Source organism: Monocercomonoides exilis, assembly GCF_001643675.1.
Source record: "Monocercomonoides exilis strain PA203 chromosome Unknown scaffold14-1859848, whole genome shotgun sequence".
Lineage (NCBI taxonomy): Eukaryota > Preaxostyla > Oxymonadida > Polymastigidae > Monocercomonoides > Monocercomonoides exilis.
In genome coordinates, this window is record NW_027150559.1 from 257,053 (window position 1) to 284,835 (window position 27,783).

Here is a 27,783-nt window from a genome sequence, read left to right on the forward strand (position 1 = left end):
GAGAAACAAATCAACTTTTGTTTCAAATAAATAGAAAAATATATTTTGTTTAACATGTTTTCTATGAAAATTCGGCCTTTGCCTTCAAGTAGTTAATTGTGAACTAACCTTACGAATAAACGAGAAACAAAATACCTTTCAATAAAATATTTTAATAGGATGAAACATAACTGTATCAATCAATTAGAACAATAATGCAAAAAAAAAGTTGAAAAATCAGAAAAATAAAAACATAAACCACAAAATAATAATAATCCTTTTTCTATGACCGCTTCTTCGTGCAATCACGAGAAATATGCCCCACCTGCCCGCACAAGAAGCAGACTCTGGTGTCTTCGAATGTGCATTCCTTTGACGTATGCCCCTTCCTCCCGCATCTGAAGCACGAATCTCTATCAACATCCATCCCTTGCTGTTTGTGTTTGGGGCAGTTCTTGAACTGATGCCCTCTTTCTCCACAATGATAGCACCTGTCAGCTGGGAAGGCAGAGAGAGAAACAGCAGCAGTCATTGAGGCAGAGGCAGAGGACAAAGAAGAAGAGGATGAAGGGTGGAGGGCGAAGGGAGGGTTGGCAGCAGACAGGACAGCGTCAGAGGAGACACCCATGTCAGAGAAGGGGCTGCCGTGCACGTTGGCAGCGAAGGTGGGGAGAGGAGGCTGAAGGGGAAGGGCAAGGAGAGGTGTTGAGGATACAGAACTGGAGGAAGAAGAAGAAGAAGAGGAAGTGGAAGAGGAAGAGGAAGAGGAGGCAGAAGAGGATGACAATGCGAAATGTGGTGTGGAAAGAAGAGCACTCTGATTGGAAGAGGAAGAAGAAGCAGATGAGACAGAAGAAGAAGAATGCTGATTGAAATGTAAGAAGCGCTGAGGGTTGATGAGAGGAGGCTGCAGAGGAAGAGGAAGGAGCGGGGCATCGTCACTGAGATTCTTAGAGCCAGCTTCTTGTTTGGAGGGAGGAGGACGAGAAAGTGAGGGAATAGGATTAGATATTGAAGAGGTGTTTGAAGAAGAAGAAGAAGAAGAAGAGGAAGAGGAAGAAGAATTATCATTTTGAGTTAGCTGATTGTGCAGTTGTGTCTGAGATGCCGCAGAAGAGATGGCTGAGCGGTGCATTCCATCATCAAAATGCTGAGTGGAAGAAGATTGAGACGAGGAAGGTGCAAATGGCGAAGTCTGATCAGAAAGAGCATTGCCTGCTGCTTCAGAAGAAGATGATGAGGGCATAAACGATGATGATATTTGTGGGTTTTGCTGACTGTTTGAGTGATTGGAAATGAAAGAGGAAGAAGAAGACAAAGAAGAAGAAGAAGATGCAAAAGCAACAGCAGCAGAAGAAGAAGGATTAGCAGAAGGAGAAGGCAGAATCGGCTGATTAGCAGAGAATTGGGAGATGTGCTTGGAGAAAGAGAAGACAGGAAAAGTTGGCTGGACAGAAGAGAAAGGAAGAGGAAGAGGAGCGCCTCCACCAGAGAAGGGCTGATGCATCGCAGAGGGGGCATTGGATGAGGGGAAAGGTAGATTAGAGGAAGAGGAAGAGGAAGAGGAAGAGGAAGGATTTACTGAAGAAAGAGAAGAAGATGAAGATGGTTGAAGAGAAGAAGGCGAGGAAGAAGAGAAGGAGAAGCTGAGAGATGGCTGACTAATCAAAGGATAAGAAGACATATTTGACTGAAGAAGAGGAGCAGATGGATTGATAGAATTAGAAGAAGAATTCAAAGAAGAAGAAGAAGATGATGATGATGACAATGCTGTTGAAGCAGAAGAAGATGAAACAGAATGAGAAGATGGCACAAATGGCTTTGCCTGCAGTCTAAAGGGGGTGCCATGTGAAGACAAAGAAGAAGTCAAGCTGTTTGCAGAAGCAGAAGAAGACTCAGCTGAAGGAGCAAGAGAAGAAGAATACATTGATTGCTGTGCAGTTGGGGCTAATGGCTGGAAAGAAGGAAGTTTTGAGAGCATGTTTGAACGCTCTTGTTCAGCTGCTGATGGCAAAGAGGAAGAAGAAGACGATTGCAATGGGAAAGATTCAGATGCATTTGGTCTGGTTTTCTTGTTGTTTGCTTCTGCTCCATTCACATTGACATTGACATCTGCATTGCTATTTGTATTAGTATTAGCATTTATTTCATTGTCATCTCCTGTTTTCTTTCTTTCAGCATCTGAAGAAGCAGCATTTCCCTCAGAGTCAGCCACAATTGAAGCACCTGAAGAAGAAGATGTGTTCAGATCAAGCTGTCCAATGTTGACAAATGTGGAGAGCTTTTCATTCTCCTCTGAAGTTTGATTGGATTCTTTCTTATTCGAAGAAGTGCTCTGAGAAGATGATGAAGAACCAGAAGAAGAAGAGGAAGAAGAGGAAGAGGAGGATGATGATGAAGCAGTTGTTGATGATTGCATTTGAGAAGAAGAAGAAGAAGAAGAATTTGATGTTTGATTAGAAGAAGAAGCAGCAGAAGAAGAAGAAGATTGCCAAGGGAGAGAGGTGGGAAGAGAAGGAGCAGCCTGTGTGGTTGTATTGAAATCGAGCAGATGGTCAGCTGAATTAGAGGAAGAATTAGCATTTGTGGATACGGTCGTTGTAGAAGTAGAAGCAGAAGCAGAAGAGGAGGAGGAGGAGGAGGAAGAAGAAGAAGAAGAAGAAGATGAGGAAGATGATGAAGCAGTAGCAGAAGAAGGAGAAGGAGAAGACATAAAGAGAGAAGAGCCGAATGTGATGGGCTTAGGGACAGATGAGGTGTTGGCGAATGGGGAAGCATAAGAAGTGCTCCATGTTGTTGAGAAAGGAGAAGTGGGAGAAGGAGAAAGAGAGAGAGAAGAAGAGAGAGAAGAAGAAGCAGCAGTCGAAGAAGAGGAAGAGGAAGAAGAAGAAGAAGAAGAGGAAGAAGAAGAAGAGAGTTGAACACCAGATGAAGCAGAAGCAAACGCAGAGGGTGTTTCAGGGGTGGAGGCAGAGAAGGAGGTGTAGTACGAAGGAGAAGCTAATGCCACGCCTACAGAAGGAGTGGAAGAGGAAGATATCGACTGGCCCAGTGGGAAAGGAGAGAGGGCGAAGGAGGAAGGGTAGGTGGGAGAGGAACCAGAGGGGAAAGAAGAAGGAAGGAAAGAAGAGCCGAGCATTGACGATGGAGCAAATGAGGAAGACAAAGCAGAAGCAGAAGAGGAAGAGGAGGAAGAGCCAGAGGAAGGCAGGCGGAACTGGTTCAGTGCGTTAGTGTTGCCCCATGAAGTAGGTCTGCCAGAGGAGAGGAAAGTGGGGGAGTCAGAAAGAAGGGAGCCCATAGGGGTGGTGGAGTGCATAGCAGGAGAGGTGGAAGGGAATGGCTGGGGAAAGAGAGTGGAGGAGGAGGAAGAGAGGGAGCCAGAGCTCATCTGCCGGCGGTGCTGGGTGGGAAGACGCTGGTTGGCTTGCTTGGAGGTGAGGGAAGAAGAAGGAGAGGCAGAAAGAGCAGAGTTTGCTTGAGAAGCTGACAGGAAAGAAGGCCCATTGAACAAAGAGCCGCTGCCACCAACAGAGGAAGGCAGGAAAGAGGAAGGGGTTGAGCCAAAGGAACTCATCCCATCTCTCCCCATCATCTCATTCCCCATCCTCCCATCTCCTCCAATGCCCCCGCTGTATCCATAGCTTGCTCCATATCCCATCCCATACGCAGCCACACCTGCCCCTGGGTGTTGGTGTTGGTGTTGGTGCGGATTAACATTCCAGCCACTCCCTGCTCCTTTGTTTGCCATGTGTGACTTGAGAAAAGAGGCTGCTGCTTGCTTTGTCTGGTTCGTGTCCTTCTCGTTGAGTGGAGTGGTGACAGCTGACAGTATCATCGATTGCAATGCCACATCGTTTTCTTCATCTGACTCATCAACTGCTTCATTGGAGCCAAAGTTTCCATTCTCTTTCTCTTCTTTCCCTCTTTTTGCCTTTGCCTTCATCTTCAGCTGTTGCTCATTCATTTGCTGTGTGCTTCCTCCAATTCCATCTCCCAAAAGAGAAGAAAACGGGGAGTATGCCAAAGATGTGTCTGTCTCTTCTGATGAGAAGTCAGATGTGTCTGATGAATCTGTCGTATCTTCACTCTCTTTCTCTTCTTCCTCTTCATCCTCCTCCTCCTCCTCATCATCATCATCTTCTTCTTCATCTTCCTCACTCTTCTCTGAATCATCAGCTGTTGACTCCAAATAGCTGCTCCCAGACAGAGAAGAAGACGCAGACGAGGTCAAAGCTGTGCTTCTTTCGTCTCTTCCATTCAGAGAGTCAGAAAAAGAAGAGCCAACAGACGATTGAAGAGAGGAAGCTATGGATCCTTTGAAGATTGGACGGCAGTTTCCTTCGAGTGAAGATATGAATTCTTTGCCACTGGTGGAATAAGAGCTGGATGAAGAAGAAGAAGAAGAGGAGGAGGAAGAAGAGGAAGAAGAGGAGGAAGAAGAAGAAGCAGAACGAGAATTCACTTTAGCATCAGAAGATGAATGAGAAACAAGTCTGAACTCCAAATTGTGAGTGCTGTCTAACAATTTTGAGCTGCCAATTTTGATTCCAGTTGTCTCTGCTGGTGCTGATTGAGAAGGGTTGATGAGAGAAGGAGAGAAGAGAGAGGAAGCAGAAGAAGAAGAAGCAGAAGCAGAAGAGGCAGAGGAAGAAGAGGTCGAAGCAGACGATGCAGGAGAGGAAGAGTCTGAGACAGCAGAAACAGACAGAGGAGAAGAAGAAGAGAGAGAAGAAGAAGGAACACACACAGAAGCTGGCTGGGAGACAGAGAATGAAGGTGACAAATGAGCCAAAGGAAGAATGCTGCTGCTATTTCCCAGTGGAGACGAAGACAAAGAAGAAGCAGAAGAACCGGGTGTAGCTGAGACAGAGGTGCGGTTCTCAGCAGACTCAGACATTCGGAGAAGACTTTCTGCTTCGTGTGTGTCTTCGCTGTTGTCAGAAGAATAGCAGTCAAATGATACCATCATCACTTCCTTCTGTTTGGGGTTGCCAATCATGAAGGAGGTGAATGGGGCTTTTGAGGACTTGTCTTTGTCTTTCTCTCTTTTATCGGATGATTTGTCATTCATTGCGCATTTGGAAGAAGAAGAGGTAGACGAAGAAGATCCATCTAACACAGCAGAAGTTGTTCCAATGGCAGACTCAATTGCAGCTGGCAGATCAGCCATTGAGTCAGCCAAGCTGTGCTTTCTCTTCCTCTTCTTCTGCTTCCTCTTCTTCTTGTTCTTGTTCTCCTTGTTGTGCTCTTCTCTTCTCTTTGCCCTTTCCATCTCTCTTTGCAATGCTGCTTCCTTTGCCAGTACATCAGGTGGAGGAAGAGAGAAAGAAGGAGCACACGGCGGATAAGCAGCAGCAGAAGAGGAAGAAGAAGAGGAAGAATTCGAAGAAGAAGAAGAAGAAGACGATGAACACATTAGATCCAACCCCATTGCTTGTACATGTCCATTGTCTGTCTCTGCATTCTCTGTATCCTCTGTCATCACAGAAGAAGGGAACAGAGAAGAAGAAGATGATGATGATGAAGACAATCCTTGTGAATTCCGCTGCAGGCTCTGAGTCTTCGGGAGGTTGCTGCTCCGATTCTCTGGCTCAGTTATGGCCATTGCTTTCAATGAGTCTATTTGTGAGAGTTTGAACAAAAGTGCATCTGTCTTCTGTTCTGAGTGTTTAGCTGTGCTGTCGGCAAAGTCAGCTGCCAAATGAGCAGACGACGCTGAAAGATTGGCTGGTGGCACAGAAGAGATGAGAAGAGGAGGCAGCTCAGCGGCAAAGTGGTCAGAGATGGAGGAAGGATTGGAGGAATAAGGAGACTTCTGTGAGTGTGGAGAAGAGATGCTGAGGGAGTGGTGCTGCTGGAGAGGAGTGCTGAAGGAGAGAGGAGGAGGAGCAGCGGGGGAAGGCAAGAGAGGACAGTCAGATGTGAGAGGAAGAGGGGAAAAGGGGGTGGATGAGGAAGGGGAAGTGGAGGAAGAAGAGTTAGTTGAAGAAGAGGAAGATGAAGATGAAGAGGAAGAAGAAGAAGAAGCATTCCAGTTATTATCAGGTGATGTCTTGTTTGCATACGGCAGGTCTCCTGATGTGAATGGTGCCTTAGTCTCCTGAGTGTGTGTGTCATGAACAGGAAGAGGGGATGAAAGCGACTGAACATGCGACGAAAAGTGTTTTTGAGGCAGTTCAGTTGTGAGTGAAGATTGATTGCTATGAGAATGCTGATGGTTATGTTGATGCTGATTATGTTGATGATGCTGATGATGATGATGGCTGTGTCTGCTGTGAGAGGACAGAGAAGCAAAGGAAGAGTCAAACAAAAGAGAGTTGTGGTCGCTTGGAGGAGAATACGAGTTGTGCTGGTGTTGAGAGTGTGAATGTCTGAGAGGCAAAGAAGTTAGCTGAGTGCCTGCCAGCTGCAGAGGATAAAGAAGAGAAGTATCTGAAGGCATAGAGGAGTTGTTCAAGTGACCAGAGCCAAAGGAAGGGAGGAGGGAAGAATTGGGAAGAAGAGAGGAAGGAGACGAGGAAGAGGAAGAGGAGGAAGGAGAATAAGAGGAAGAAGTAGGGAGTGAGTGTGGGTGAGAGCGAGGAGAGGAAGGCTGAGGAAGCAAAGGCAGATCAGATGAATGATGCGATGAATGTGAAGCGAACGAGATGAGGTTTGGCTTTGGTGGCTTTGCAGGCAGCGCACTTTGATGTCTGTTGGAAGAAGAAGAAGAGGAAGAAGAAGAAGATAAATTGAGAGAGGATGAATGGGAAACATTGTCTCTGTGTTGATAAAAGAGGGAAGATGAGTCAGCATCAGGAAGAAGTGGAATATTGGTTATTCGATTGTCAGCTGGAAATGGCCTTGGATTGGGAAGAAGTCCATCAACATTAGCAGAATAGGAGGAGGAAGAAGAAGAAGAAGAGGAAGAAGAAGGAAAAGCTACTTGATTGTCTAAGTGATTTCTTGAAGAAGTGCCTTCTTCAGAAGAGAATGGAGAGTGTTTGTCCAATTGGGAGGAAGAAGAGACAGAATGTTGTGAATGAGGCGAAGAATAAGACGTGTGGAGAGAAGAGCTTGGCATAGACAGATGCAGCCCAGCATTCTGAAGCAGAGAGGAAGAGGAAGAAGGGGAGGCGGTTGAGAAGGAAGTGGTTGTAGAAGGTGAAGAAGTCGAAGAAGAAGAGCGTGAATATGATTGAGGCTGTTTTTGAGTGGATGGCTGAAGCTGATAGTCAAACTCATCATTTTCTCCTTCGCCAAAGAGAAAGGAAGGGAAAGAGGAAGGCGCTGGTATGAAAGTGGAGGAAAGAGAGGAAGAATAAGAGGACGTGAGAGAGGTGGGTGCGTGTGGTGTTGAAGAAGGGCGCGAAATGGGTCGAGATGAATTAGTAGCAGAAGAAGCAGAGGAAGAGGAGGAGGAAGAGGAAGAATTTAATTGTGCAGACACAGTGGCAGTGGTAGTTAGAGAAGGAACAGCAAACATGGAATCGTAGGGAGAGTTAGTTTCTGCAGATGGGATTGGAAGAGGAGAGGGGAGAGAAGAGGAAGGAATGGAAGCAGAGGCAGGCGATGAGAAGGAAGGAGAAGAAGAAGCAGTCTGCCTGCAATGCGATGGGATTGAGAGGATTTGTGTGGAGTGTGGTGGCGGCGAGTGTGCTGGGTCCTGCTGCTTATAGCCAGGTGATAGGACAAATGGAGAAACAGGGGAATAAGCAGAAATTGAGTTGGCTGAATAAGAAGGAGAGGCAGAAGTATTTTGGGGAAGAGAAGTTGTTGATGAGTTCATCTTTGAACTCTCCAAAGAGAGCGAATCAAAACCTTTTAAAGTTGTGCTGCGGTTGTCAAACCCTTCAAAGTTTTGCTTTTGTTGCAAAGAATCAATCCGTTGGCTTTGCATTTGACTTGCATTTTGCAAGGTAGTTGATTGAGTTGGCTGTTGCAGATTTGTTGGCAATGAAGATGTTTGCTTATGTGGTGGTGCTGAAGATGTCAAGGAAAAAGAGGAGGAATTAATGCTTTGATGCGATGAAGGGGACATCTGCTTTAATCCTAAATTTTCAATTAATCCAGAATCAAAAATATCATTTTGAACGTTTTGGTCAAATAGCCCAGAACTTTCAAATGGAGACGATGGAAATGATGGGGATGCAAAAGATGATGAAAATGAAGAATGAGAAAGTGGAAACTCACTGATGAGAAGGGGTTTATCAGATGGCAAAGATGGAGGGATTCCACTCTTTGATTCAAGTTTAACTGGGATATTATTTTCTGTATCCATTGTTGTCAAAGAAGGAGTTGTTAACGGCTCGTTGCGAATTGATATCTCATGTGGAGTTGCTTCAGATGTCTTGTATAACTGGGATTTTGTTGGAGACATCGAGGTTGTTATATCGAATGATGGTTCAAGAAAAATACTGGATCCAAAAACTGGATCGAGCTGAGAATAAACTGCTTGAAAACTATCAGAAGGAGAAGCAATGCTGTCAACATTTGGAGGCGATAAATGAATCGGTAAATTTGCTGAAGGAAAAGGAGAAGAGGATGATGTTTCCAGTGATACAAGCTGAGGTTGAGGTTGCTCATCTTTACAAATATTTAAGAAGTTAATGTAATGAATAAATCGACGGATTTTATCATCATAATATGTTAAAAATTTATCAACAATAAATTCAATATCAAAAAATAAGTTCTTCACACTTGTGTCTTCCGTTTGGTTTTGAAGCTCAACTTGCTGGGAATTTGTAGAAAACTGTACGTCTACATTTTCCATCAAAATAAAATTTAATTTCTATCCCCTTGAAGTCCCAATAATAAAAAATTGATATTTGCTGAGATCTTTAACCCATCACTCCAAGGAATATTCCCACCATTTAAAATATAGACAAAGTTTTGGAAACTCATATTTCATTGTAAAAAAAACAATCATTTACATATTAAATGTATCAAAACACTCAAAGAATTAAAAAAGCTTTTTCAAAAAATAAAAAAAATTTTTATAAATGGAATATACACCAATTTACATCATTTCGATAAAACAAAATAATCTACAAACTCTTCAAAACCAGGATCAATACCCAATCTCCTCTCTCTCTCTCCTCTGTCAGCAGATCTATTCGATCTAATTAAAATAAGAGTTTTATCTTCCCAGCACAGCCTCGCCTCCATCAGCGTGAAACTGCCATCACCATTATTGTTTGACTGTTCTGTCTTCAGCTTCTTCACCCCCACGTCTCTCACTTTAAACACCTGTGTCGGCTTCTGTGCACTCACCAGCGACAAAAGCCCACCAAAGCCGACTTTCCAGACAGATATTTCGAACTCGTCTGCACAAAACGCAGCGCACAGCTTGCCATCGGGTGACATGGCGATGCAAGTGATGGGAGAAGAATGGTAGGTTAATGTCTTCTCTTTGTTGGCGTGTGAAAGCGACCACACTTCGATGCTGCCGTTTGCCAGCCCTATCACCACACGCTGCTCTCCTGTGCTTGCTTTCTTCTCATTCGATGCTTGTATTCTGTCTGAAACAGACTGAAACGATGAGAATTCATTTTGCCTATTGGAAGCATAACCAGAAGATGTGCTATTGGAAGCAGAGGATGAGGAAAGGTGTTGAGAAGAAGGAGAATACGACAAAAGAGACAAGGAAGCAGAAGAGTCACGTCTTGTAATAGAAGAAGATGTTGTTTGCGAAGGAGAGCTCGAACTATGTGGATAATTAGCAGCAGCAGAAGAAGAGGAAGAGAAGGAAGAGGAAGAAGAAGAAGCAGAAGAGCTTCCAGCAATTGCAATGGCAGATGAGCGTATAAGCAGAGCAGACAAGATAGCAGACACGTTGGAAGAGAGCGGAATACGAAATGAGGGGGACTCAGGAGACAGAAGAAGGCAGATGAGCTTCATGAACATGGGGAGAAGGAAATAGAGCTGAGAGGGAGAAGGTCCGTCTTCGATCCACAGGCAGACGATGTTGCTGACACGAGAGGCGACAGAAAGGGCGTCTGTGGGCGAGATGGAAGGAGGAGAGAAGAGGAAGAGGAGGACAGAGGAAGAGTGAGGAGAGGAAGGGCTGCTGTGGGTGGAGGGGGTGCAGAAGAGAGAGGATTGGGTGTGGGTGGAGGTGGAGAAGAGAGAAAGAGAAGAGGAAGAGGAAGAAGAAGAAGAAGAAGAAGAAGAAGTTGGGAAGAGAGGAGTGGCAGTTGAGGGATTTTTGATGTTTTCAACGATGCGAATGAGCGAAAGAAGCATAAATTGAGGGTCAGATGCAGCGACGGTGAAGAAAGCAGCGAGAGCAGAACGAGCAAGAGGTGTTTCTTCGAAGGAGATTTCTGTAACAACAGTTGAAGAAGAGGAAGAAGATGGAGGTTGCTGTGATTGCAGTGAAGCAGAGGCAGCAGCAGGAGAAGACGAAGCAGAAGAATTGGCATAAGCAGGAGAAGACAAGTGAGAGTGAGCAGGCGAAGGAGACGAAGAAGGATGTGGAGATCGACCAGAAGAAGACGCAGGAGAGACAGAGCTGTTTGACTTGACTGGGTCTTCCTCTGCATCAGCCACCATCTCAGCCTCAAAGGATGCATCTTCCTCTGTTGTTGAAGCAGAAGCAGCACTTGCTGATGATAATGATGGCATTGATGATGATATCGTTGATGAAGATGCATTTGCTGCTCCTTTCTGACTGTCTCCGAATGCAAATCCATCTTCGACTGAGTCATCATCCGTGTCAATGGCAGACTCAGAGAAAGAGACAACTTTTTTGAGCGAGTGGTGGAAGAGCCAAGTGAGCAGCGTCTGCACAAGAGAAGGAGAAAGAAGAGGGCGGAAGAAAGAATAGCCATCGCAGATGATGTCGATGGCACAGATGACTGTGGAATCGTCTGTGTGGTGGGCGATGATGAGAAGGAGAAGGAGCACGAAATGAGGGCGGAGAGGGTCGTTGCGAAGGAGAAGATGGGCCAAAGGAGAAAGAGAGGAGGAGGAGGAAGAATGGGCAGAGGAAAAGACAGTGGAGAAGAAGGAGGAAGAGGAAGAGGAGGAAGATGCTGAGTCGAGAGACGATGATGGAGATGATAAGAATGAAGCAGAATTCAATGAAGATGATGAAGAAGAAGAGGGCAAAGAAGAAGAAGCAGCAGCAAATGGAGCGTTAGCAGTGCGTTCAGTAAGTGCTAATCGAGTGATGATCTGCAGAACCATGATCTGCTCCTTAGCAATGAACGATACAATGCGGGAGGGATCGACAAGAGAGAGGATGGGGTCAGAGACAAAATACTGAGAGAGAGGGGAGAGAGAAGGAGAGGAGGAGAAGGAGGCAGGGTCAGGGTGGATAAGCACGAGGAACGTCTGCTGGATGAGAGAGAGGGAAATTTCAGCGATTTTCTGTCTGTCAGAAAGAGAGGCCCTTGACAGCAGAGAAAGAGAGACTGCACGCGAGGCATGATGGAGGAACAAGGCACCTGTGCGGTTGTTTGGAGTGGAAAGAGAGGAAGAGGAAGAGGAAGAAGAAGAAGAAGATGACGAGGATGATGATGATCCAGAAGAGTTCTGAAGAGAAGAAGCAGAGGAAGAGGAAGAAGAGGAAGAAGATCCATAGCTTCCTCCACTAATTGAGCCAAAACTTGCACACAAATGATTATCTGTGTAAAGCGAAGGGAGAAGCGAGTCAAGCACAGCCGTCTGCGAAAGAGAAGGCATCACAAAAGAAGGTGTCGAGGCAGCCATCAGCGAGTTGTACAGGATCTGCATTTGCCTCAGACAGAACCTGTTCCACTCACTCATCCACGCCTCGTTCTCGTTCTCTTCTGCTTCTCTCGCTGCATCGCTGATATACTCACCATCATCACTTTCAGCAATGCTGCCATCATAATTGCTATAGTTGCTGTTGTCCAACGAGCTGTCAGCTCCATCTCTCCTCATTTCTTTGCCCTCATACTCATCACAATACTCCAAATCATCTCCATCTCCCTTTCTGCTCTTCCCTTCTCCTCTCCTCTCCTCTCTCACTGCACAATCCTTCTCTCTTCCACACTCCACCTCCTTCTCTCCACACAGCATCGACGCCAGCAGTGCTGTCCCTCCTACAGTCAGCGCAGTTGACAAGGCAGGCGAGTGTGTGAATGCATTCACTCCATAAGATGCCCTGGGAAGAGTGATAGCAACACCTTGTGTAGTCACATTTCCGATGAGATAGCCAATGGCTGGGATGGGTCTGCCAGGCAGGTTGAAGTGGGAGAGGATGTCTGCATCGTTTGAGGGGGTGAAGCCAAAGGGCATAAAAGCAGGAAGAAGAGAAAGAGCACGCAGAAGAATAGAGTCGGCATAGGAAACAGAGAGTGGAATGGGATTGATGAGAAATGGAGGAGGATGAGGGGGTGGAGGTACTGAAAGATGCTCTTCTTTCTCTAAAAGAGCAGAAAAAGCAGATGAATAAGAGGAATCCGATAAAACACTGTGGATAGAAAATGGCGTTGTTGATTCTGAAACTCTGTTGGAAGGCTCCTTTGCCAGTGGAGGTGAGGACGTTTCAAACACAGATTTCAACTCAGATGATTTCTGTGACACATCAGATTGATTGGATGAAGCACTTGCAGATGCTGAAGAAGCAGAAGATGCATTTGAAGGGTATTTTGTGAGGAGGACGGTTGTGGAGTCCTGAATAGACGGACTTTGCTTCTCTTTATCTGAAATTTGTGTTCTTTTGTTTCTCTGTTTTGAATACTTGCTGTTCTGAGCATCTTTTATCTGCTTTCTTTTCTCCTTCAGTTGTTTGTGGCAGTAATTTCTGATTGAACGAGAGTGAATGAGCGATGAAAGATGGCCCTTCCACGAGTCAGCCGCAGCCGACGACTCCAATGAGACGAAGTCTGTGTCAAAGAACATCCGAATCTGCAGCGAAAGAGGAAGGGTCACTGTTTCTGGGTGTGCTGGATCGAACACCTGTGAAGATGCACTGAGATAGGGAGAGGACGAATGAGTAGCAGACGATGGAGAGTGTATTTCATGAGGCAAATAGTATGAAGGATGGTTGAAATAGAAGATGTGCTTGGTGGATGGATACAAATAAGGCAGTGTGTTCATCGAAATGAAGGAGTCTTTGTATTGTTTGGATGATGACAGAAATGGAACAGCTGAGAAATACGATGTGTTTTTCCTTTGGTGCATCTTCATATACACAGCTGACCCCACAACTCCTTTGTTAATCTGCTTTTGCTCTTCATATTTGTGTTTGTGTCTTCTTATTCTCCTTCTTTGAGCATCTTCTGAATCATATCCATCATATTCACATGGACTGAGAGAACCAAAACGCTTGCTGTGTCTGTCGCTGATGCTCTGACCTTTCAATGGCTGGAATGTGCTTTGAACTGACAGATTGTGAGTGGATCTTCCATTCATGTTGCCTTCACTTGCTTCACTCATCTTGTCTGTCTGTACCAAACGAGGAGTAACTGCATAGCTGCTAATCTCATTCACTTGTGGCTGGTATTGCTGACTCTGCACTTCCTCATTCAACAGCATCTGCTGCTGCTGCTGAGACAGAATCATATCCCATTCACTCATCGGTCTGTGCTTCTGCGAGGCAAACGAGGTGAAGGCAGAGTGCAGAAGAGAAGCAAGTGCTGTTACGTCGATGACGAACAGGGGGAGGACAGTGCGTGTTGTGTGTGTGAAGGAAGGGAGAGAGAGCTGAAGATGATGCAAAGGCAAGTTTGTGGTTGGAGTGATGCGGAGAGGGAATATACGAGAGGGTGGGTTGTATGAGAGAGAAAGAGAAGAGATGGGGGAGAGGATAAGAGACGTGAGGGGAGACATTATGTATTTTTGGTTGGCATTTGTTGAATGTGCAGAAGAATACGAAGAGGATGAGGAAGAGGAAGAAGATGATGACGAAGACGAATTTGAAGCAGATAGGGAAGCAGAAGAAGCAGACGAGATATTTGCCGAGTTTGGAGCAGAAACAGGAGTTCTTGTTGTGGATGAAGGAATAGGAGACAGGAAAAGGCGTTGGGGTGTTGAATAGGATGAGATGGTGATTGAATCAGAAGCATCAAGAGAGGCAGCAGAGACAAGAGAAGGCTTCAAGATCTGAGGGGAGTTGACAGAATATCGTGCCTGGGGCATCTTAAACAGCTGGTCTGAGGCAGATGATGGAGACTGGTCAGAAGATGAAGCAGACTGAGAAGATTGAGAAGATTGAGCAGAGATGAGAGAGGGAGATCTACCAAAGCCAGAGGAGGAAGGCACAGATGACAGCTGTTGTTGCGCTCCATTGGTATTTGTGTTTGTATTTGGAGTGGAAGAAGAGTTAGAAGAGGAAAGATCAATTGAATTGATCAGAGTTGCAGAAGATGGCATCAGTGGCTGAGGAGAAGAGAATGAGCTGTGTGTCATTGTTGAAAGTGTTGAGGCAGGTGCTGATTCTGGTGGCAGCTTCATCAGCAGACGCATTCCATCCTTTTCGAGCTTTTGCCCTTGTTTGTACTTTGTGAGGATGTAATGTTTGATTGCCTCGCTCTGCCTCTCCTCCTCTTTCTCCTCTTCCAGTGCATCTTCCACCTCAATCACATTCTCCTCATTCAGCAGCTGCACAATTGTCGACAGCAAATCGTGTTTTGTGGTTGAAGGTGAGGCACATGTGGGTTCAAAAGCAGATGCCCCGCCAAGTTCAGGCTGAGGAATAGAGGCAAGGAGAGGGGAATACACAGAGAGAGAATGAGCAAAGAGGCGATAGAGGAAGAAGGGAGAGATGAAAGGAGAGAAAAAGATCTGTGAGGCAGCAGGAGGAGGAGGCTTTGGATGAGAGGAAGAAGAAGAAGAAGAAGATGATGATGATGAGGAGGAGGAGGAAGAGGAAGAAGAAGAGGTAGAAGTGATAAGAGGAGAAAGGAGAGAAGCCAAAGCAGCAGTGGAAGAGTAAGGACGGCGGAGTGCTTGTATCAGTGCAGCAAACAGATTTGGAGAAGTGAGTGAAGAAGAAGAAGAAGAAGAAGAAGGAAATTGAATAGTCTGAGAGAATGGATTGAGAAGAGGAGAAAAGAAAGTGGAGAGGGAGACATCCAATGTGGCAAATTGTGGGTGCAGATGCGACAGAACAGCTGCAGAAGAGGCGATTCCAGTGAAATGGAATGGAGAGAGGCTGGTTGTGTCAATGTTCTTCAGCAGTTTTGAGTGAGGATTAAAAGAATCATCTGAAAAATAAGACTCAGCCGTTGTGTCGAAGGCAGCAAGCTCATTCAGAAGAGCAGCAACACCTGCATTGACTGCACCGGCAGAAGAGGAGGCATTCGAAAGAGAAGAAGAAAGAGCAACTGAAAGAGCAGTGGCTGCAGAGAGGATGATGCGGAAGAGGCGAGGTGAGTAAAGCTGGGCAGCGGAGCGAGGGGAGACAGTGAGATGTGACAGAAACAGCTCAAACAGTGTTTCTCTCTTCTCTTTGTCTCCACTGGGCATCAGCATCATGTTCAGAGAAGATTGCACAGAAGGCGCAGAAGAGGAAGATGTTGAGGCAGAAGAGGAAGCAGAAGAGGCAGACGAAGAGGCAGACGATGCAGCTGGCAATGCAACAGCACCTACTCCTTTCAAAGTGTCCTCTTTGACTGCCCTCATCTTTCCCTGTGCATCAACAGCCTTCCCATCAGCGCCTTGATTCAATCCCATCGCATGGATAAGCATGCTGAACTTGTTCGTGTCTGGAGTGCTGCTCCATGCTTCCTCTCTCTTCTTCTCCTTCTCGTTGGCTGCTCTGCCCACACCAGCACGCGAGGCATAGTTTGTTGAACTGGCTCCACCGGCATCAAAATCTCTGTCGTATCCAATTCCTGCTGCTCCCAAAAGACCAGCAGCTCCAAAATGATCATACAGATCATAATCTGATTGATGAAAGAAATTAATTGAATATTAAGCATTTCGATGAATAAAGAAAAATACATGTTGAAAATATATGTCAATAAAATAAATATATCCATATAAGATATTGTTATAAATTAAAATAACTTTAATCAATCCACACCATAAATCCCAGCTGGCTCAGCAGGCATCCAGCTGTTCTGGCTGTTTCTGCTAATCAGCCTTATGTCTCTTGTGAGGGATATTCTTGCGCTCTCTTCGACAGCCTTTGTTGAGGCAATGAGCACGTCTGCTTTCTGTCTGCGTGTCAGCTGGTGCGACTGGAGGGAGAAGAGGATGCCGGTTGAGCCGCAAGTGATCTGTGTGACAGTCGCCTGGGAGGAAGGAGTGGATGAGAGAGAGGCAGAGGAGGAGGCAGAGGAGAATGGGTAGATGAGAGGAGAGGAAGATGGCTGTGGGATGGATGAGGAAAGAGAAGAAGAAGAGGAGGAGGAGGAAGGCGTGTTGATGGCAGATGAAAGAGTAGAGGAAGACAAAGAGGCTGCAGTGGAAGACGAGGAAGGAGAGTTGATAGGCAGAAGATAAGAGCCAAAGGAAGAATTTGGTGAGAGAGAAAGAGGAAGAGAAGGAAGAGTAGGTGAAAGAGATGTGGTGAAGTGAATGAGAGAAGAGAGAACACGAGATGAGTGGACAGGTGTGGAGACAGAAGGAAGTGAAGACAGCTGAGCAGCAAGAGAAGCTGGTTGGTTGGATTTGTTGGAAAAGTTGTAAGAAGAAGAAGAAGAAGAAGAAGATGATGATGATGATGATGATGATGATGATGAAGTAGGTGATACTGGTGATGATGATTTCAGATGAGAATGTGGCAGAAGAACGACATTTGATCCAATCTCTCCGTATTTGTTGGGAATTCTGTACATCGAATTCGACGAGTTCAAGTTCAATAAGCAGCTGAGGGTTGATTGTCTTGCAGCAGCCGAAGGACGATCCATCGAAGACGAAGAATACAACGTGGAAGGAGGTGAAGAAGGAGAAAAATTGGAGGAAGAGGCAGAATTCTGAAGATACAAGAGACGAAGAGCAAGAGCTGTTGAGGCATTGCGTGTGGAGCGGAAGGAGAGATTGAAGAGAGAAGCGGAAGATCTTGAAGGAGCAGAAGAGGAGGAGGAAGAGGATGAAACAAGAGGAAGAGGTTTAGTTGACAAAGCACGGACAAGAAAAGAAGACAGAAATGAGATGTGTCTTGAAGATGAAATAGATTGTATGGATTGACTGAATGAAGAAGTCTTTTTCGAGTCTTTGGAAAACTGTTTCTTTGCTTCCTTTTTCACTTCTTTTGCATTTGCGTTTGAGACTGTTGGCGTTTTGATGGCTGACAAGGTTGCAGTTGTTATAGAAGGCAGTGGGGCTAACAAGAGATGAAGATTGGCTGATACATCTTCTGCACGAAGATCTAAATCAACTTCTGAATTTTCATCTTCTTGTTGACTTTCTTCTTCACTAGGTAAGCCTTCATTGCTCAAAGACAATTTTGATAGAATTGGAGAACGAGAAGCAGTGTAATCTTTGCCTTTTTGTGTCTTTTCATCAGCTTTTTCATTATTTTTCTCTGTTGAATAATCATTCTTTGAAAGAGTATGAGCATCAGTCAGAGAACGAGACAGTTTCACTTCAGGAGAATACAACGAAGGCGGTGGAATTGGGCGGAGCGAATGAGAAGAAGCATCAGATGAGAAGCTTCTTGTTAAAAATGGGGAAGACGAAGGATAAGGGTTATTGAGTGTTGGTGAGGCAGCAGTGGGGAAAGGTGACTTTGCTGTTTGCTCACTCGACAAATGATGACGATTGCTATCTCTGTCAACATCATGAGAAGATTCTCTGTTTTCATCAAGAACTTCTGGCTGCTCTGTTCTGTTTGATCTGTCTTTGAGACTAAACTTACTTCCCTCAGCACTCTCACTCTCTGACTTGTATGCAAATGAAGCATCAGCACTGGAAGAGCGAGAAGTGAAAGTTGATCCCATCTTCTGCGATGTGTCTGAGGCAACCATCGCATCGAGCATCTTGTTTGAGACAGAAGACATATCGCCCTGTGTCATCAGCAGCATCAGCGCCATGTCCATCTCTTTCTCTTTCTCTTCTTCAATGGCTTCTCTAAGATCATCCACAAACTCTTCTTCGTCGTCTTCTGCTTCTTCCTCCTCGCTTCCATCTTCTGATCCTTCTTTCTCATTCTCTGAATGAACATCCTTTTTGTTTGAAATTCGACTTTCAGCAGATTTTTGTGTATTTTCATCTTCTCCTTCATTTCTCTTCTCTTGTTTCATTTCTTCATCATCTGAATTCAATGTTTTATGTTTAGTTGATTGCGACTCAATAGCCAAATCAACAGAAGCAGGCGTATTTTTCTTTGCAGACGCCTCAGAAAATGAAGCACCAAGTTGAGAAGGTGAAACAGCAGCCGCTGCATCAGAAGAAGACGATGTTTTGTTGTAATTCAAGATTGCTGATAAATTGTGGTTTTGTTCTATTTCATTTCCTTCTCTGTCTCTCTTCTTTTTCTTCCCTTTCCTTTTTTCATCCCTTTTGTGATGCATCTTCTTTCCTTTCTCCTTCTTCTCCTTGCTATTCCTCCTCCTTCTCCTTTCTTTCCTCTCTCTCCTCTCTTCTCCTTTCCTCCTGGCAGCCATAATCCATCTCGTCACAGTGTCACTCACATCTGCTGACTCCATCCCCAATGCCACAATCATCATCTCATTCTCCCACTTGTTCCACCACAGCTCTCTCCCCACACTCTCCATCTGAAACGGCCGCAGCAGAAAGTTCCGCATCATCGTCCATCCTCCATTCACCATTGATTCTCTTGTGCTGCACATCCACAGAGGAAGAGGGTGGAGAGAGAGAAGAGGGACAAACAGATTGGACGGAAAGAGAGAGAAGAGAAACGACTGTGCAGGAGACACTGAAGAAGAGCCAAAGGCAAGACTGGAGGTAAATGAAGGAGGCAAAGATGAAATATACTCTGTGATCAGATTGCCTTTCTTCTTTGGATGAGAGCCAATGAAGCTTCGGGCGATTGCGTTGTTCAATGTGGAGCGGTGGAATAGCAACTCATCTGCATCCAATCCGTGTTCAGACACAAAGGAGAGGGTGTGTGTGGAGTGAGAGAAACGAGATGGGAAAGGCTGTTTGTGGTTTGGCCCAAGCAGAAAAGTGAGTGGAGAAATGGAGGGAGTGGAGGAGAGATTGGGGCTGATGGCAGCAGGAGTGTGGGGGACGATCAACGAGACAGTGTAGAGAGTGGTGAAGGGGACGTACATGGCAGTTGCTGGAAGAGATGTGGAAGAAGAAGATGAGGAAGAAGAAGAGGAGGAGGAAGAAGAAGAAGAAAATGATGCTGGCACATTCATAGAAGATCCAAGGGAAGTGGAGAGAGGGAATCTCTGTGGCATCGACAGAGCAGAGGGAGAAATGCTGACACCAGAAGGAGGAGAATGGAGGAAAGGGGCAGAAGGAGTGGGGAAGGAAATGGATGAAAGAGGAGATGCAAATGGAGAAGGAATAATCGGACGGGGGCTGGAAAGAGAAAAGCGAGTGGATGGCTTCAAAGGGAAAGAGGATTGAGCCAATGCAGAAGAAGAAGACGATGATGATGATGATGGTTCTTGCTTTGAGACAGAAGGTGGAGGAGATGTTGGATCAACTGCTGTTTCAGATGAAAAAGGATCCTTTTCCTTTTTCTCTTTCTCTTTCTTCTTCTCATCATCATTCTGTTCAGAGTTGTTCTCTTTGATCATTTCATCAACAAGCTTCTTCTGCGAAGACGGAATTGCAATCGACATCGCCCTCATCTTTGTGGCCTGTGTGATTGCCACGTTTATCTCCTGCCTCTGCCCAATCACTTGCTCTGCTGCTTTCTCTGCCTCCATCGCTGCACTGAACACAGCAAGTGCCGAGGCAGGCGAAGGAAGCAGAGGGTGCGTGACGATGATGAGACTGTCTGTGACAGAATCCCAGCTGATTGACTCGACAACTGGATGGTGGAATGTGGGGGAGAGAGAGGCCAATGAAGAGACAGAGCTTGAGAGAGAAGAAGGAGAAAGAGCAGAAGACGTGGCAGGCACCGAATCAGACAAGGATGTCATTGCAGGAAAGACGCGTGAGCCAGAAAATCCTCCAATGGCAGGAGAAAGTGAGTTGGAGGAGAAGTAGGAAGAGGCAGCAGCAAATGACAATTGGATGGAAGGAGAGAGGTGAGACGGAGTGATGACAGTCAGGCACTCCATTGTGTCTAATCTGATGAGTGAGACAGCGCCGTCAGAAGAGATCGATGCAAAGAGAGACGACCAGCGCTGAATGAGATCGTTCTGCGCAGCAAAAGCAGACGAGGCAGCAGAAGAAGACAAGCCAGTTGAATCTGAAAAGGCAACATCATCTCCCAATTGTGATGCACCCATCTGAGAGGAAGGTAAGGCGAATGAAGAGTGAGTTACCAAAGGAGAAGCAGCAGAGGAAGAGGAAGCGATCAAGAAAGAGCGGACAAACGACGAGAGAAGAGAGGAGCCGTGGTTCATCCGTGTCAGCCCACGAGCCCTCTTCCGATCGATGGAAGATGTGCTGTGTGCAGCAGGAGAGCGGAGAGAGTCTCTGATGGAAGACCAATACGACTTGGATGAAGAGGAAGAAGAGGAAGAAGAAGAAGAAGAGGCAGAAGCAACAGAAGAAGAAGAGGAAGAAGAGCGAGGAGAAGAGTAAGACTCCTTCAGCTTTGTGAGGAGATGTTTGATCTCTTTCAGGGCAGTTAAGTCGTATTGCCCTCTCCATCTCAGATTGAGTCTGCGCCCGCCACGTGATGCAACCACTGCATTCATCAGAAGAGAAGAAGAAGGAGAAGGAGATGTGGCTGGCATTGAAGAAGAAGAAGAAGTGGAAGAAGTGGAAGAAGAGAGAGAAGGAGAAGAGCCTGAAGAGTATGCACCAGCTGGGAAGGAAGAGAGATAGTTCACAGAAGGAGAAGGAGATGCGGAGCTTGTTCTTGGCGAGGATGAAGGTGATAAAGAGCGCTGAGGCGGGTTTATTCCATAAGACGCTGCCTGTATGTCTCCAAAGGGAGAAAGTGTTCGATTATTCTTCTTTGCAAATGCTGCAGATGCGAACGAAGAAGACGCGGAGACAGAGAAAAAGGGAGAGTGGTTGTGGATTCTCCCGCTGTGAGGCCTTCGAAATGCTCTTTCCCAGCCATCGACTGCAACATACAGTCTCTTTGCCTTCTTCTCTTCTTCTTCGCGAAGAAGCTTTTCTTGTCGCCTCACTTCTTTTAACAGCTGCTTCACCCCTTTTTTCTCCTCGTTCATCTCAAAATCACTCAGCCCACTCGACTCGCTGTCGTCTTGTTCATTCTCTCTTTCTCTCGCTCTATCGCCAAAGAAATCACCAAAGGCAGGCAAGCCAGCAGCAGACAACGATGACGAAGAAGATGAAGGGAAAGAAGAAGAAGAAGAATTTGAAGAAGAGCCATTCCATCCACTTCCTCTGTCCAGCAGGCGGTGTGTATTGCCATCGATGAACGAGATAGGCAGATCACCTTCAGGTGAAAGGGTCTCAAGCAGAGCAGAAGAAGAGAGTTGGTAGTCTTTCTGGAACAAGCGGAGGAAGCGTGCTTCAGAATGAGACAGAGAGAAAGGTAGAGGCTGGTGAATGTGTTGTATTTGAAGTTGTTGAGGGGGATTGGAAGAAGAAGAAGGCAATGAAAGATTCTTTGTTAGATAAGAAGGAGTCAAATTGTGTGAAGGATGCATAGAAACAGGAGGAAGGGAGCTGGTATCAGTCAATCCACGTGTAGGTGACAGACGAGAAGAAGGGAACAAATACATCGAATGCGAAGGGACATGCTTGAGACGGACATCCTTTGCAGTTATCTGAGCAGACATTTGTGTGGGCGTGGAGGATGTTGGGGTGGAAGAGAGAGATTGAGAGGAAGAGGAAGAGGAAGAAGAAGGGGTATGTGATGATATCATGCTGACTCCAGATGAAGAGAGAGGCCTGGGAGAAGTTGAAAGAGAAGGAAAACTCATCCCGATCTTCGATGCATCCGATGCAGGAGGTGGAAGATGGATGGAGGAAAGACCAGAAAACGAGGAAGAGGCAACAGGATTTGAAGAAGACAAAGAAGAAGAAGAGAAGACTTCGTTTTGTGCAGAAGCCAACTGCTGTTGCTGGAGCATGATGAGAGGAGGAGGGGTGGATAGATCTGAGTATTTGTCAGCTGATGTGTTCATTGAAGGATATGCATCGTATGCGAGTGAGGGAGACTGCGACAGAAAGACAGGAGAGCTGCGAGGGGAAGGAGGTGGCGGCGGAGAGAGAGAGAGAGGAGGAGAGAGTGAATACACAACGCCCACTTCTCTCTGTAGCTCGCCTGTCTCATCAGAACGAGATGGGTCTGATGAAAAAGAGGAGGACGCATTGGAAGAGGAAGCAGAGGAAGATGAGGATGAGGAAGATGAAGGAAGAATGGAGATGATCTGAGCTGTTGATAAGAAGTCTTCAGTGTCTTGTGTGTTCTTGTTATTCTCAGATGCTGAAGATGCATCAGAAAACTGAGCAGCTGAAGAAATAGAAGCAGACACATCTGAAGTGGCATTAGCCAATCCAGTTTGTTTCTCTCCTTTTTTATCTTCCTTCTCCTTCTCCTTCTCCTTTTTCTCCTTCTCCTTCTCCTTCTCTCTTCTCTTCTTCGCCTCCTCTTTGATCTTGTCCCACCAGCTCTTGTTCCTCATCCTCTCGTCCTCGTCCCAGATGAACCTGTCTCTCATATTCCTCAGCTCATATTCCTCTTCAAAGACAGGCGGAGAAGAAAAGGCAACCACAGGTGCTGAGTGCTGAGTAAAGACATGCAGACACACATTCACTCGGTGCAGCCACACAGACACACTGCAGGGAGGGAGAGAGTGGAGAGAGGTGGGGAGAGAAGAAGGAGAAGAGGAAGAAGAAGAGTTACTTGAATTTGACTGATTGGATGCTTGTGAAGGAGATCCACCTGTTCCAACGAGAAGGAGATGAGGATATTGAGGAGGGATGTACATGGCAGTCACTGGCACTCTGCTGTCCAATGGAAGAGAGAGATGGAACATCGATGAAGGTTCAGAAGAAGAAGGAGAGGAAGAAGAAGATGATGATGATGAGGAGGAGGAGGAGGATGGGATAATGTCATGATGAGATGTCTGAGAAACGTCCTTTTGTTGTGATGTTTCTGTCTTTGGAGTTGCAGATGAGATTTGTGGAGTCTGTGAAGAAGTAACTGAAGAAGTTGTTTGTTGTGGAGAAGAAGACAAGACAGTTGAATTTTCATCGGATTGAGCATCAGATTGTGGAATAGCACCAAACTGTAAGTTTTGTGTTTCTATCTTTGTTTTTTGCTCGGTCTTTTGAGTTCTGTTCTTGTTCTTGCTGATGTTGTTATGTCTGTGTATGTGTTTATGCTGATGCTGATGAGATGAATCATTTTTATGTGGTTGATGTTCATATTTCGTATTTCTCTTATCAAAATTTCTTGGGAGCAGTTCATATGAAGAATGCGATGTTACATTTGGCACTTGTTCAGAGTATCTATTGAACAATGTTGTGTTAGAGAAATGGTGGCTTTGCTGTTGAGGCAGAGAAAGTGAGTGGAAAAGAAGAGTGAAGTGATGATGGAGAGAATGAACCAGACGAACACGAGGAGCTGCTGGGTGATAGCTGTTTTGAGGAGAATAATCGGGCACAGTGAAATCTAATGTTTGAGAGTAAAATAGAGAAGATGATGCAGAAGAGGATGAGGAAGAAGAAGAAGAGGATGGTGAAGGTGAAGGTGAAGGTGATTGCTTAGATGGAAGAGCATTTGATGTAAGTGATGGATTAAATGGAGAAGATGTTGCAACAATTGAAGCAGAAGATGGAGAAATGGCAGTCTTTGCAGGATACATCATGTCAGACTTCGAGAACACAGACAGGTTAGTTCCTTGTGTGACAGCAGAGTTTGTGTCTGTTTGAGAAGCCAAATCAGAAGAAGACGAGGCAGACGAAGATGAAAGGGCAGACTGAATTTGTTGCTGAAGCAGATGTGACGCAGAGGCAGAGGAAGAAGCAGAGGAAGAGGCAGAAGCATTGGCAATGCTGGGAAATGAGAGTGAAGTGGCAACTGAAGCGAACGGTCTTTCTGGTTGAGTGAGTGTGCTGCTGCTCAAAACACCAGAGCCTGTAGAAGGAGCAATTGTGGGTGTGATTTCATCTAAAGAGGCAGGAAAATCAGAAGAGGAATGCTCCACTGGGTTCAAAGAGTGTCTTGTTGTGTTGTCTTTGCCTGTCTTGTGATGAAGCATCTGATCTGTTTGTGTGTTGTTTGCAGCTGATGTGATCATGATGAGTGGCTGAGGTGGCTCTTCTTGTGCAGACTCAGCGAATGAATGAGAGGAAGCATCAGACATGTTGCTCTGCTGCTTGGGTGAGACACTCACAAAGGCAGAAGTGCCATCCAAAGACAATGAACATGAAGATGGGGAAGAAGAAGATGTTGTTGTTGTTGTTGTGTTTGAAGGAGTAGCAGATAGCGAAAGAGGCACAGCAGACAGAGTGAAATCAGGTGAATTAGACGAATCAATAGAAGCAACAGATGGAACATTCTGAGTGACAGAATTAGACTCATCAGTCAATTGAATGCCTCCTTCAGCATAAGAAGGCACAGGATATGTTTTGTGTGGTGACACATTAAATTCTTCAGATGCAGCTGATGTGCTGTTAGCCAATGAAGATTGAGGCTGATGTTGATGTTGATTCTGCTCAACAGAAAGGACAGAGGTTCCGTTGGAGACAGAAGGAGAGGAAGGTAAATGAGGAGGAGATGGAGGAGGAGGAGGAGGAGGAGGAGGAGACGATACAATGGAAGGAGCAGTGCTGAACACGTTGAAAGGGAAAGGGACGGTGTGTGAGTGGAGAACAGACAAAGGTGAAGTGAGAGAGATCGATGGAGGCGAAGAGAAAGGAGGATGGGGCATGAATGGATTGGCTAGTAATTTGGCAGTTTCACGCTGCTCATTCAAGAACAGAGGGAAAGGTGAAATGTCAATTGAGGAAGAGATGTTTGTGTCTGGATTGTTGGTCACAGACAATAAAGAAGAAGAAGAAGAAGAAGATGATGATGATGATTCATTGTTTGAGCATATTCCTCTGTGAAGAAGATAATAAGGCGCATTGCGAGGGATCTGAAGAATGGAAGATGTTACACAAGCTGTATCATCAGAGGAAGAGGCAGATATCGATGAAGAGTGCTTCTTTGATGATGATGATGATGATGATGATGATGATGATGATGCATGAGATGGTGAAGAATTCGTAGATGGCTGCTCAGACGCTCCAAAAGCCGATGCAAAAGAGGAAGAAACCTGATTCACAAACTTATATGTCTTTCTCACTTTGGCCGGTTGCTGATGAGATTCCACCTCCTTCAGTGCAGATCCTTTCAACCGACCAGAATCGCTTCCAGCAACTGAAGTAAATGAAGAAGACAGAGACAGAAGAGTCGAAGGGGAAGAATGAGTCGAAGGCAACGGGTCAGAAATGTTGATGATTGAAGTGTGGTGGATGCGCCCGTCGAGAGAGGCAGCCAGAATGTCGCCTTCGTCAGTGATGGATATCGGCACTTCCAACATAGACACAGTCGCAGGCGACAGAAAAGGCAGTGGAAAGTCTGCTGCTTCGTTGGCGTGTGTGTCAAATGCTTCTCCACTTTGAAAGAAAGGAGCGAAATTTTTCTTGTTTGAGATTTGTTTGCTGGAATGAGAAGGAGGGAAGGCTGGAGTGCTGTTCATGGAGAGTGCAGAGCGGACAGAATAAGGTTCACGCGAGAAAAAAGTGATGTCAGTCAGCCGAGCAACCAGCTCGTCGCCACGAACAGAAGGAGAACACGAAGAAGAACCCTGCTTTGCAGTGGAAGAAGGTGATTTGTGTGATTCATTGTGGATCGGAGAATTATCAGTTGCTTGAGATTGCATCTGTTTTGCAGGCTGATTATCAGTTTTAGATGGCAATGAAGAGCTAATCAACGACGGAATACTCCTTTTCAGCCAGGCAGAGCTGTCGTCCACACAAATGCGCCGCTTTGATAAAGAGAACAAAAACATCATCGGATGGGATGTGTAGAGAACGATGCAGTTTCCGCATATGTGCCCACCTTTCCAGTAGATGTTATAAGTCTTTTTCGGTACGTTCTCACTGGATGAATCAGATTTGCTCTCCAAAGCTGACCTCGCTTTGTCATTTGGTTTTTGAAGCGCGTCATGTTTATCTGCCTTCTTGTCAATCCGAATTTTGCTGCTTTTTGTGAGGACCGATGCTTCATGGCGTTGCTTCCAGCCAAAAATGTCTTTCCATTTGACATTTTTCGGAGAATGGATTACAAGAACTGGTACATATAAAGCAGTATCATCAAAGTTTGAGCAAATTGACTTGTCCAAATTCATTGATGAAAATTGAGCTGTGGATAAAAGCAAAACTGCTTTCTGAGGCATTGTAAGAAGTAAAAATGTGGAATCTGCTGATGATGTTAGCGTCCCATCGCGTGTCAATGAAGATTCTGTTTCTGTCAGCGACTCATGTTTTGTCTCTTGATTCGCATTTGTTTCAATTATTCTGTCTGAAACTATATGATCAAGTGGATTTTCACTTATTACTTCAAAAGCCGAGCATAACGTAAGTGCCTTAGGAAGCATTATACCATTGCAAGGCATTATACGTTCAGGAACTCCTTCTCCAATCTGTTGTAACGAGAAAAATAATATCTGTTGGTCCAGCCCAAATGAAGCCAAAACTGTTTTTAAAAAATATCGGGAAAAACATGAGAAAGCGATGAAAAAATAAAAACGTATTTGTAGCACACGATTTTTACCATTTCCAGAAGTTAAGCATAAACTTCGCACCCAATCAGTGTGCCCAACGCAAACGCACGTAATTCGCAATAAAAAAGGATCTAAGACATATATTTCATTAAACCATCCAATAATTGCAACCAATCCAAAAGGAATTGAAAAAGCCTTTGATGGTTTTCCCCCTGAAAAAAAAATTTTTTTATTATTACCAAAAAACTTGGTCATTTTCAAACATGGAAATTGAATAGCACCAAAAAGAGATCCACTTTCTAGATCCCATATGTATATATCGGCGTTGTCATGAACTAATTTATAAAATCGCGAAATTTCAAAAGCGAACAATAATTGAAAACATTCATCTACAAACCACAGACAGAAAAACAATGCATTTTTGTGTTTGAAATGCATAATGATACAATAGGGGAGCATGAAGAAGCAATCATCACTGATTGAGGTGTGTACACAGTTTGTTGAAAAGGAGATTTTTCTTTTATCCAGCGGCATGCCATTCCAGTCAAGCACCCAGTCACAACTGCAGTTCCATCTATAGAACGAGCTATAGATGTAATTTTATGTGATGGAATTTGTGACCAGATGACAAAAGGAAGGCGAAGGGTCATCAAGAAAAAACAATACTGATCTGAAACATAAAAAAATAATTTGAAAAAATGATTTTTATTTTTTATATCAACTGAAAATATCCCCATGAGCTCATTATCAAATTTATTCAAAGTTAAAATAAATGGTTAATCACAACTTTAAGGAACATTCAGAAACTCGTTTTTTTTTTTTTTTTTTTTTTTTTTTTTTTTTTTGGATTTTTTTTTGGATTTTTTTTTGGATTTTTTTTTAATTTTTTTTGGATTATTTTTGGATTTTTTTGTGATGGAATGATTTAATAGGGAATGAGGGTACATAGCGACCGGTATAAAAATTGTGTTTGAGAAGAACAATTTACATTGAAAACCCTATTTACGGATGTTTAAATTCTCAAATAGGAAAAACATTCGAGAAAAAATAAAAAATTTTTTGTATTTATAAAGCAGGAGTTATTAAAAATCAATGATCGAACCCCATAGATATA

The 27,783-nt window shown here is 44.9% G+C and overlaps 1 protein-coding gene across 1 annotated transcript; it reads right to left on the reverse strand.

Annotated features, from left to right (window-relative positions):
• Positions 1 to 28: 28 nt before the first annotated feature.
• On the reverse strand, positions 29 to 27,319 carry MONOS_9385 (putative cellular nucleic acid-binding protein; the record flags this gene model as incomplete). The annotated part of the gene is made up of 7 exons (XM_067879882.1): positions 29 to 8,547; positions 8,662 to 8,721; positions 9,027 to 15,821; positions 15,962 to 26,641; positions 26,711 to 26,881; positions 26,933 to 27,004; positions 27,067 to 27,319. The coding sequence occupies 7 exons, from the start codon at positions 27,317 to 27,319 to the stop codon at positions 263 to 265; spliced, it is 26,316 nt and encodes an 8,771-aa protein (XP_067730246.1). The 3' UTR covers positions 29 to 262.
• Positions 27,320 to 27,783: the final 464 nt, after the last annotated feature.